This window comes from Melanotaenia boesemani, chromosome 15 (assembly GCF_017639745.1).
Source record: "Melanotaenia boesemani isolate fMelBoe1 chromosome 15, fMelBoe1.pri, whole genome shotgun sequence".
In the NCBI taxonomy this organism is placed as follows: domain Eukaryota; kingdom Metazoa; phylum Chordata; class Actinopteri; order Atheriniformes; family Melanotaeniidae; genus Melanotaenia; species Melanotaenia boesemani.
The window spans coordinates 20,557,156-20,569,581 of record NC_055696.1 but is presented as its reverse complement, the minus strand read 5'-3'; the positions used below and the strand labels follow the sequence as shown (position 1 = coordinate 20,569,581).

The 12,426-nt window shown below is 39.6% G+C and overlaps 1 protein-coding gene across 4 annotated transcripts in view; it reads left to right on the top strand.

The window, feature by feature from the left end:
* The window catches only part of sgcd (sarcoglycan, delta (dystrophin-associated glycoprotein)), a 409,702-nt gene that overhangs the window by 371,099 nt on the left and 26,177 nt on the right, over positions 1-12,426 (top strand). For all 4 annotated transcript variants that reach the window (XM_042008370.1, XM_042008372.1, XM_042008373.1 and 1 more), the window contains one exon: positions 9,442-9,514. In XM_042008370.1, coding sequence (XP_041864304.1) covers positions 9,442-9,514 — 73 coding nt within the window. The remainder of the gene's footprint in view (positions 1-9,441; positions 9,515-12,426) is intronic.

The window sequence follows — 12,426 nt, the reverse complement described above, 5'->3', positions numbered from 1 at the left end:
ATCCAAGTCTTACATCAATGCAAAGCATGAGATACAGTGTAAAGCACGCTGGCACTGAACTCTAGAACAGAAACATACAATAGAAACACAAACATAAAAGCAAGTTCAACTATTGCCCATCAGGAAAGGCTAAAGAATAAAAGGGCTCCATCTCAAACTTTTAAAAATGTCAGGTTAGGAGCAGCCCTGATGATGGGCGACCTCCCCGGAGGAGAACCACCAGGAGTTTTTGGCCAGACAAGCTCTATGTGAAGAGTAATAGCATAAAATATCTGCTACATAAGAGGGGACTAAACCACGACATGTTTTACAAACCAACAAGAAAATGTTAAACCACTCCTCAGCTTGATGGGGAGCCGGTCTAATGAAGAGGTGAGGTGTTCAAAATTACCTGTGGCTGTTGTAACTTTGTAGTTTTTTTTTTCTTTTTTATACGTAATCTCTCCATTTTTATTTCTCAACTACAGAGTACAACCTCCTCTCAGTTTCCTGAGTCTTTTGGGGAAATAGGCGGTTACTAGCTGCAGTCCAGATGATTGCCACAGATTGAAGGAAATTGGGTACACCCTGACAGTAAATCACACTTCATCCCCAAAATCAGCACGGGACATGATGAATCCGTTTTATGTAACGGTGTAAGGGTGGAATTTTCTCTGACAGGATGAGTGTGTGTTCATGTGCTTAGATGTCCAGTCAGCTGTCATAAATTCATGGTTTGAAGCCTGAACAACAGCTCAGAATTATTGAGCTCTCAGCAGCACTTTGGTAGTTTATTCTTTACTTAGTTTGAAAAGTTACAGCTCCCATATGGCTGTGATTTGTTAGTAATCATCATTTACATCTGGGAATTAGATAGGATAGAAATATGCTCATGCAGCTGCTGGATAATCCCATCCAGAAGAGTTTTTCCTGCCTGTGCTTTCTGGAATCATCTCCGTCTGTTCCTGTATTTTTTAGACTATGCTGGTTGGTAAACAGTGATGCATGTGACTACAAATGATAATCCAGCTGACATGTGCAGAGATTATGTTAAAATTCATGAATGATCAAACTGCACACGACAACATGCATTAAGATCCAGTCAACACTGTTACAATACACACATCCTACATTCATGTCCTCTTTAAATGAATAGGAAGCTGTGAACATTTACATCATTAGAAAAGAAAGGAAGCTGTTTGCCTGTTGTCTGTTGATGCTGTTTGTGTTTATGCTGAATAATAACGGACTATCTTGACCTTATTTGAAGTTTTGGAGATTCTGAAGATGAAGACAATATTCCAGAGCTGAAAAAGCTGTAGGAAAGATTTTGTAGGCATTTTCATGCTTTTCCTTCTGACTGATTAATGTGTTAGGATGGTTTCCTTATAAATTTAACTGGAGATGTTTTTGTATGACTGCTGGTTTGCCTTCTTGTACCACTTTCAATCAAAATGTTCCTCTGGGTTTAATTCTTAGACCTGCTCCATGGCATGGTTGGTGCTTTGGGTACTTGGATTTTCACACACAACCATCTCTAGGGTTTACAGAGAATGGTCTGAAGAAGAGAAAATATCCAGTGAGCAGCAGCTGTCTGGACCAGAATGTCTTGTTAATGTCAGAGGAGAATGGGCAGACTGGGTGGAGATGATAGAAAGGCAACTGGAAGTCAGATCAGCACTGGTTCCAACAAAAGTCTGCAGAATAGCATCTCTGAACACACAACACGTCCAGCCTTGAAGCAGATGGGCTACAGCAGTAGAAGACCACACCGGGTGCCTCCTGTCAGCTCAGAACAGGAAACTGAGGCTACAATTCACACAGACTCACCAACACTGGACAATAGAAGATGGAGAAACGTTGCTGGTCTGATGAGTCTTCATTTCAGCTCCACATTCAGATACTAGGCTCAGAATTTAGTGAAAACATCATGAAAACATGGATCCATCCTGCCTTGGATCAATGCTTCAGGCTGCTGGTGGTGTAATGGTGGGGGGGGGGGGGGGGGGTATTTTCTTATCCCACTTTGGGCCCCTTAGTACCATCATGCCCTGGTTTACCCACCACAGCCTACCTAAGTATTGTTGATCAGAGCATCCACCTTGGAGCCTGGTACCATACTAAAGCACATCAGTTAAAAACTTAGAAGGGGTTTTTGATCATATGTTTTTATTTGATAAACAGATTATTTCAGTCATCAGAGCTTCTTTAAGCTAAGAATCATTTCTAAGGTAAGCAACCAACACAACAGAAACTGGTATATGTGTCTGTGTGTAGAGGTGTGTGTGTGCGTGTCATCAAGCAAATGCAACCGTGTGCCAAGATTTTATTGTTTGTTTCCAAGTGTTTCGATGGGCCAGCCCCCTCCTGTCTTTCCAGCCTTTTAACCTGCTCCTTTCAGAAGCTTGAGATCTGCTGAGCAGATGCTTCTGGTTGTCCCGACGTCCAGGTTAAAACACAGGGATGACAGAGCTTTTTCTGTTGTTGGCCCCAGACTGTGGAATCACCTTTCCGTCCACATCAGGACCTTACCATCAGTATATGTTTTTAAAACTACTTTAAAAACCCATTTTTATTCCCTGGCTTTTAAGTCAGAGTGCGTTTTTGACATTTAGGCCTCTGTGTTGTTTTTCTGGTTTTTATCTATATCTGCTTCTGTGTTGTTTCACTTGTTTTGAAATTGTACAGCACTTTGGTCAACACTGCTGTTTCTAAACATGCATGTAAATAAACTTGACTTGAGTATTGTTGCTGCTCATGTCCATCCCTTTATGACCACAGTGTAGCATCTTCTGATGGCTTCTTCCAGCAGGATAATGCACCATGTCACAAAGCTCAGATCATCTCCACCTGCTTTCTAGAACATGACAATGAGTTCACTGGACTCCAACGGCCTCCACAGCCACCAGATCTCAGTCCAGTAGAGCAGCTTTGGGATGTGGTGGAACGGGAGATTCTCATCATGGATGCAGCCGACAAACCTGCAGCAACTGTATGATGCTGTCATGTCAATATGGAGCAAAACCTCTGAGGAAGGTTTCCAACACATTGTTGAAACTCTGAAGCCAAGAATTAAGGCAGTTCCGAAGGAGAAAGGGGATCCAACCTGGTACTAGAAGCTGGACCTGATAAAGTGGACGGTCACATGGATTTAAACCATCTGATTCTGTTCTTTATTGATCTACGTTAGTCAGTAGTTTGCTGTAATGATCTAATAATGTATATTTGGCTTTTCACCAACGATGTTATCATACTTATTTCTTCTTGGCGTATCTTGACACTAGCTGTGGGTACATTTTAGTCCAAATTACTCTGGCTCTTGAAATACAAATATATCCAAATATATGCAGTTATTTATCTGTAAGATTGGTGAGGGAAATGTTCATGTAATAATGATAGTGTTCAAATGTTGTTCTTTTTACTGGATATTTTATGAAAACATGCATGATTGCAGATGGAGGGTTTTGGTTGTTGCTCCTGCATAGTCCACAACTGCTGTTAATCACTGAGATTTTCCCCGGAGGGAGTTTCTTCTGCATCTCGTTTGTCTCTGTATTTCATCACCTTTCAGATACTTGAAGTCACAACTGATGATATCTGTTTCTGGTCTGACTGCTGCCTCATAAACACAACCACACATACGTGGAATCACACAGCAGCTCACACACATGCATTAATATTTAATGGCATCGTTTATTTTCTCATTCCAGTCCCACCCTCAGTGCTCCATGAACATGTCAGCAGTGTGACGTACTGCTGCTTCCTGCTCAGTATTCATGTGCAATTTGTGTATAGAGAATCGGATAAATCATGTTTTATTCACCGGGGTACCCATGAAAGGAGTCGTCGCTCCGTTCTGGCTCCAAATGTCACCGTAGCAGGCAGCAGAGCAAAAGTATTAACATCTGCAGAGCCAGTGTCGGTAATCTGCAGCATCTGTGGCTCAACATTAGGTGATGAATTAATGCAGGCTCTGATAATAATTCAGGAGTGTTTAAAGTTTTAACAGAAACTTCTCCTTTGCTTCTTTTACTACAGCACAAAATCTGTAAAGGGTTAATATTTCTGGACTTATAAATTATAAAGCTAAGAAATCAAGCAATACCTGATCTCAATGATTATTTTGGTGCATTAATTAAAGCCGAACAGATCCCAGAGTTCTGTCTAATAATCTGACTACCTGAGAAAACTCCAGTTGGCTACTCTGTTAGCAAAGATGCTAAATATCTTCAGTTTACCTCGATTCAGAGAATTACCGTCCCTCCTTCTGTACATACGTTCTATATGAACAAACTCTTCTGCTTGCGGAATTGAATGCTTTTTAATCAAATATTTACTAATTGGTGATTATTTCATTGTTCATAGCTGTCTTTATCCCTGCAACAGAGAAGTAGATCCACCATGGTTTGGACTTTGAGAGCTTGAGACCAACTCCAAAACAAAACCACTATAGGCAACACCAAGATCAGAGCTGGACCTAGAAAATTTAAATCTCTGTAACACACAAGAATATCTCAGACAAGCATAATGACAAGAGGTCATTCAAACACAAGAAAATAATTTGTACATTATGTAATGCTGTGGTCATAAGAGATCCTTGTATTTATTTTATGTGTAAAACATAATCAGGCTAGATTTCCAGAAATAAGTGAAGAGAGAATAATTCCTATTTTAACCTATAAAACTCCAAACCATTACCTGTTTTTAGTCTGACTCTTTTTTTATTTATTTTTTATATGTATATATAAACCAGTCTGCAGAAGCTAAGCTTGTAATCCCAGTCAGCATCAGACATGATGTTTCTCAGCAGTCAGATTATGAGGCTAAAATGATGTAAAATGAACGTATCAATAGATATATCAGCATAAAGGCCGACCAGAAGAAGGAAGCAGAATTTATTACTAACAGAACTTTGTAGAAATAACACACAGATCAGCAGTGACCAAGCCTTTTCTCATCTGCACATCATTCTCTCAAGTCTTGGCTTTCTGGAGAAAAAATATTGGCATTGAAACAAACACACAACAAAAATTATTTCCATGTTTCCACTTTTTCATCATTTCCAGTTATTTCTGCTACTATTTACCTGCTATCCTCACTGAACCAACTCCAACTCAGCTGCTTTGTGACGCCACCGTGCATCAGAAACGTCTTCTTACCCTCAGTGGGGGTTTAAAGATGCTTTAAGAAATGAGAACCACCTTCTGGTTCATGCCTAACTTATAGAATTTAAGGCATGAATTGGGATTGGGTCAAAATCCTGGTCTTGTCTCTGCTTCCATACCCCGTTGTCTCGGTCATGTCCTAGTCTGGGTTTAGGTGGTCTGGCCAACAACTGTTTTGGCCTTTAAAAGAGAGAAAAAGACGCCCTTCTTCTGTTTTATTTTCTCTCGTGTTTCTGGTGGAACAAAGTTTCCAGTTTTTGCTCTCTTCCTGTGTCAGATTCCTGTCACCTTTACTTTTTTTTTTTTTTTTTGAGAAAACCTGAGAAATTCCTGTTTGAGTTAGATTTTTAAAAAAACTGCTACTTATTTCCGGCCAAGAATTGAAATGCAGTAAAATATTTGCCTCCAAATGCCAAAAAGTCAGTGCCAGCTTGTACTATATGATTTATATCTTGTACCTACAAGCTAAATTTCCAATCCAACAAAACAAAACAAAGCAGAGCAGAAGTCGCTCCACCTGTTGTGGTGATTAAGAAGAGAGTTATCTCTCCCACATGGGTGAGCAGGAGCACCAATTTGCATAAAGATTTTTTGTCTCCCAGAGGTTTTGACAGGTTGATCTGTGTTATGAAGAGTTCCCCAAAGGAGCCAGACTGTAAATATCTGCAGACTACAGAGCAGCTCAGCCACTAAGTGCACGTTTGATTAAAAAATAATCAAATATATCAAAAGTATCCTGCTTCGAAGTATTTCTGTCCAGGTGCCATCATTAAGACTGTTAGTTGTAGCTGCAGTGTTACAACTAAGCTTAGCACACAAAATGTTGAATTCAGTGTTTGGTGGGTTATTTTTTTGTTGCCTCTTAGCAGTAAATCTTATACCTTAGGAAAGCCTGTTTGATTCCCAACTACATGGAGCCACATCTGTAAGGAAAATGCATTAATGGGATGAGCAGCAGAGCTGAGTATGTGGGTTCATGAAAAACTTCCTAAATCTTCTCTGTCAAATCCAAACAGCTGATTTTGCCTTTGCATCTTGTTTGTGTTGTTTCTTGGATTGGGTGATTGAAGTCTGAAGAAACAAAACATGTTGGTAATTTAACAACTTCTTCATTTAACAAACAGGAGCCTCAGTCTCAGTATAACAGCCTGAAGGCCGGCCATCCATTCATCCACTCCTCTCCTGAATTCTGGACATAGTCTCTGATAAACACACTCTGTGGGGGCCAGCGTTGTCATTTTGGAGGATAGAGTTTGGTCCCAGAATTTTATCTCCATATCTCTCTGCATTAAGATTTCCTCCAATAAAAACAAGCCTTGTTACCCCAGTGAGGGGGATGACACCCCACACCATCACACTATCTCCACCAAAAACTGATACCCCAGTGGTGCAGCAATGAGCAGCGTGTTCTTGCCCTACGATCCAATCTGCACTCATACAACTGAAGATAACATTCCTCCACATGTCCATGATCCAGTGCACATGCTGCAGACATCAGCTGTTAGGGATGGGCAGAGAAGATTGGACAAGTTTTCATGAGCAGAACCTAAATGCCTGTCCCTGCTGCTCAACCTACCAATACATTTTCCTTTATAATGTGACTCCTTTTATGAGGGAAATAACAAGCTTTTCACCAGGGGAAGATTTATGGCTAAGAAGCATTGTTACTACAACGAAATAATCCACAAAAACACAAATGTTCTTACTTTTTGTGCTAAGGGTAATTTAGGACTTGCAGTTGTTTTGCCGAAATTCTGCAAAATCACAGGAAATATAAGGAGGTAGTTTTGTTCTGATTCTGCAAGCTTAATTTCCTGGTTAAGAGGAAATTTGATCTGAACAAATCCAAAACAAAAATATATGAAAAATTAAATATTACAAAAAATAAGAATTCTTCAGCAGAAAATAAAGTAATCTAATATCATTTGTTTTGTCTTTGAAAGTTTTTGGAAGGAAAGCTCAGCAATGAAACTCCAGACGGAGGAGCAGCAGTTTAATTCCCTCCTTTCTGACAGCCTCGTAATGGAGACGTCAGTGGTTTGACATGTTGAATAAGACGAGCCTTCACCTTTACAAACACTTCATCATTGTTTCTGAATTGAGGCGACACACTAAAAAGTTTGAAAAGGTTTGGAATTGTTTTCTTTCTAACTTATAAAAACCTAAATGTATGACGAAGTGAGAGTCTTTGAGTTCCTAGCAGCCTAGAAATGCTTTGAATGTGTTTGGTCGGGGTCATTGTTAGGGTCATGGAGGCTGTGGCTCAGGAGGATGAGCAGTCGTCTGCCAATCGATTCTAGGCTACCCCTGAATACATGCCGAAGTGTCCTTGGGCAAGACACTGAACCCCATGCTGCCTCTCAATGTCTGTTGGTGTATGAATGTGAGTACTTAGTATGTGACAACAGGAGTGTGGGAATAAGTGAATTTGACGTGAAGTGTAAAATGCTTTGAGTGATTGTGATGACTAGAAATGTGCTGAATAAATGCAGTTTATTTACCACTTTCCACTGATCTACACCACATGCTTGGATTAGAATCCATTTCTGTTTTTTTCCTTCCTTTATACTCTTTTTAAAAAGTTTCTGTACATTTGTACTATATCAGGGAATTTTTAATTATTTTTTTCCTATGATAATCACTTCTGATGCAACAGAGAAAGCTGCTTAATGAGAGATATTCCAGAAGATATTTCTTTCTTGTTTTACTGAATATAAAAGACAAACTCAGTAATTATTGTATTTTATTTATTTTATTTAACTCACACAAGTCCTCTCCAAATAGCAATGGATGGATTTGTACTTGTAATGTAATGCTAAAGAAAATGAGCCATGTAGGTAATTTGATTTCATTAGTTTTTTAATGAATGCAGATTAACTTGTGTGACCAGGAAGTTGTTTTTTTTCCTCTCTCTCTCTCTCTCTCTCTCTCTTTCCTTGAAATTTAAATCTTGTTGAGAAGAACAAATGTCTTAATAAAACAAAGGTTGATGGTTTTAATTGTTTACTATTATTTACTATATTATGGTCTACTGTTTGTGAAAATTTGGACTTGTTTAACCTTTTTTTTGTTTGTTTTTTATTCTCAGATTTTACGACAGCTTGTGTGTTAAGTTAAAACTTAGCAAGTTAACACTTATGAAAAAAAAGACTTTTCCTGACACCTTATCCTTTTTTCAAAACACAACATACTGTGCTACATAGCTCTTAGTGCCCTTTCGTATTTTATGTTAAAAATTCTTTCTATAATCTGGTTTGCCGACATATTGATGAGTCTTGGCTAACCCTTTGGCATTCTCCATTTCCATGTTCTCCATTTTAGAGATGTTCTGATCAATCATGCTGCCACCACAATTATAATCATGTAAAAGTTCTTCTTTACACTGACTGAATCATCCACCAGCCTGGAATGGTATACATCATTCATATCTCAAGAATCTTAGCTTTCCAGTGGTGTATAACGTGTAGGTACCTTGAAGGGAGACTTAGTAAAATCCATATTTATATGGCACGTCCCGCCCCAAGATGTCTGTCACCAGTGGGTAAAATATCTTGGTTTTGTCTTTCCTTGTGCACCCGTTTCTTCACATAGATGTGCAAAGTACTTCATTTGTGTCAGTCTTAATTAAAACCAATAACTAGAGATAAATAAAGCGCCCCAAACATGTTCGCCTCACCTGTAAGTGGTTTTAAGGCTGAAAATCTGCAGTTTTGCTTCCGTTTTATTAATTATTTGCTGGTCTGAGAGAAGTTCTCAGGATGGAAGATAAAAACTCATTTTTCTGGATTTTGAAAAGAGTGTGTTATTGATGGTGCATGGATGAACTCTGTTTTTGGATAACAGGTTCTTGCTGCTGCTGTTCTTTATTTTGATTTATAGGAAAGGTTGTCCTGCTCCAAATACCTTTTCTGCCCTTTTCTTCATGGAATATTTAGCTTTTTATCGGGTCTTTACTTTGATTCACTCCTCTGCTTAGAAGTAATAAGTCAAAACACATCCCGAATATCAAAGCAGCCCAGTAAACAGAGAATATAAGATATATTTGAGTTCATATTTTTTAGTGTTATTGTTGCGTCTTTTGGCTCTAAACCCCTAATAACATACCAGTGGAGTATTCTCCCATCCCAGTGTGAGTTCATGTTATCAGTGAGGTGAGGCGAGCCGAGGGCCGTTGTGCTTGCTGACTGGAGCCGTATAGATCGAGCAAGTCTCAGAGATTATGTCCATTGATCGGACAGGAGGGGTTTGTGGTTTCAATCGACGCGGCCTTCTGTCTGACTGTGTTTTGTGATTTCAGGGGCCGAAGGAGCCGTGTTCAGCAAATCAGTGGAGACGCCGCACGTCAGAGCCGAGCCGTTCAAAGAGCTACGGTGAGTTTCACATAGATAACTGCAGCATCTTGTTAATGCAACCATAAATGGTACACAGAGACCTCAACATAGTTTTACTGAGTCACTCAGTTGAAAAGAAATCTGTCATTTTATAGAACGTCCAGGTTTGTCAGAATTCTGTGCAAATTGAATAAATACCTCTAAATTCTCTGGAAAAACAAGACTGAACAGAATAATTTCTTGGCCACAGCTTCAGAGTTGCCATCAATACAAGATTCAGAAATCTGACCATGAACATCATGAAAATGAGATTTTTTTAGTTCAAGGGAGAAATGGAAATTTCCACCAATACTGGCTGACTGACCCTCACAGGGCAGGATATTGCTTTCAGACACTTTGATGGAAGTAAAGAAACAAACAAAAAAAGTTGTTTTTTTTTCTGTTTGTAACAACATTTCAGTAAAAACTTCACAGATTTCTGCCTGCTCAATATTTCAGTCAATATCTCAATCTATGATATGATTAACTTCCTTTATGACATTGATCTAGTTGCAAAAGATCCTAACACACATCAGTTGATTTGAGAAACGAAAAGGTTGAACTTGATTAGAAAATGGGATTTAAATGTAGAAATCAATGAAGTGTTGCAATAACTGCTTGTTCATGGGTGGTTAGCACTCCGGGGTAATGATTTTGGTCTGTAGATGCCAGAGTCAGCACTGTGTGAGGTAATCTCTGAGATCAATAGGTTATCTTTGGCAAGTGATACCTAATCCCTTCAAATGTTTATTTTCCCTCTTATCAGTCTCCTGCTATTTCCAAATCAACATCTGAGGAACACATTCTGTGTATATGGAAATAAGAGGCTACAGCAGGAACTAAAGAGATGCAGAAACCTGAGCAGATTTAGCTGGAAATAAATGAGTAAACTTTATTCAAACAGAGAGGGACGTTGAAATTAATTACATATACCTTAAGATCAAGGTTTGAGGTTGTGTTGCTTGTATTTATGTGACATCACATCCGCCTCATTAGATGTGCTTAACAGGAAATGTGAGGCAACCTAGCTCATTGTAAACCATGACCGTGGTCATGATTTCTTTACACCAAGCACAACAATGCTATAAAACACCAAAATTTGAACTTACAGGAGTAGAAACTATGCAGGATTTGTCATAATGAGACTTAATTCCAACTGCTTTCGCTCATCCACACAAGAAGTTCTAAACTTCGAAGATTTTCCATGTTTTAATTTGCTCAGTCATGTAGAAGCTGGTCTGAAACAGCAGAGATTTCCAGATATCTAGAACTGAACTGATGGGTATTTCGCTAATTCAAGGCTTAAATCTTTCTTGGGTGACATATAAAGACCTTTGCTATCACACCGTTCAACTTTTTTAAGGTATCTAGTACATGAACGCACATCTAAAGCTGGGCACACCCATGAAGATCATCAGGAGGTTTGTGTCCCTATTTTCCCCCTTCCTGACCAAATACGGCAATCCGTCTTCCATGTGGAAGACGTGACTTTGAATATTAACACCTTCCAGTTGAGTCCTTGGGCAAAACCATTAATGCTACTGCCTACTCTCAGATGTAAGTCACTTTGGAGAAAAGCATCTGCTAAATGACTGTAATTTATCCTATAAGATATCCTGTGGTCTGAGGTGTGTTAAGAGCGAATATTTGGATTGTGGCAGACAACTGCAAGTATTAAACATGGTCAATATTTACGTGTGTGGGGAAAGCCGACGAGTCCTGAGTTGCAACTCTGGACTGTGACATGGAATGGAACATAGCCAATCAGATCAAGCTGACTGAGGAACAAGGAAGAATATAAAGCTTTAAACTGTTAAAATACCCAGATAACAGTTCATAGAGTGGACAAAACTATGTATACTTTCTACATGACCACCAGGACATTGATCCAAAGAAGTGACTTTGGCTTATGTCACCACAATGACTTCCACGTCCACACTACATGAGAAAATTTTTATTTTAAAGAAGTATGGGAGCTGCAGCCTGGTGGAGAAGGAGGCTTTTTCTAGACTCGAAGGTGCTCCTGCATCAGATAACACCAGATGATCCTTTAAACCCTTCTTTGGCTGGTCTGAATATCCTGCTGACTTTTTTCTAGAAAGATAATAATAATAATAATAATAATGGATTAGATTTATATAGCGCTTTTCAAGGCACCCAAAGCGCTTTACATTGTGTGAATCCATTATTCATCCACTCCTCACTCATACCTGGTGATGGTAAGCTACGTGTGTAGCCACAGCTGCCCTGGGGCAAGCTGACGGAACCGTGGCTGCCAGTCTGCGCCTACGGCCTCTCCGACCATCACCGAACATTCATCCACACATTCATACACCAGCGATGCCAACACTGGAGGCAAGGAGGGTTAAGTGTCTTGCCCAAGGACACAACGACAGATGACTGCGGGAGCGGGAATCGAACCGCCGACCTTCCGATCATTGGACGACCTGCTCTACCGCCTGAGCCACTGCCGCCCCAAATAAACACTAGAAGCCAAGTGTCCTGCAGAAGAAGGATCAACTGACCAACCCAAGAGTTGTTCTGATTATTAGGAATGAAAATAATTCTCTGTACGGTCATAGCAATGTAAAGACTTGTTACATTTCTGTTGGGTTTAAACTTAAATGTGTTTCACATTTTAAATCCAAACTGACCGCAGCCTCCATTTTTATCAAGGGAAGAAAAAGATTTTTAGAGAAATAGGGAATCTTTTTAAGGTGGACAGGTGTCACAGCTTATCAGCTCCCTTACAGGCATCAGTCAAATTCCTCCCTGAACCGAGTCTCTGTGGCTTTATCCGTCCTCATCCTCCTTCACAGCGTACACCTTTTGTGTGAGTGTGAGTTGTGGATGTCGCCTTGGTGTTAGTGTCTTGTTTATCATCCTCTTCTTCGCCTGCGCTGTCAGATGTG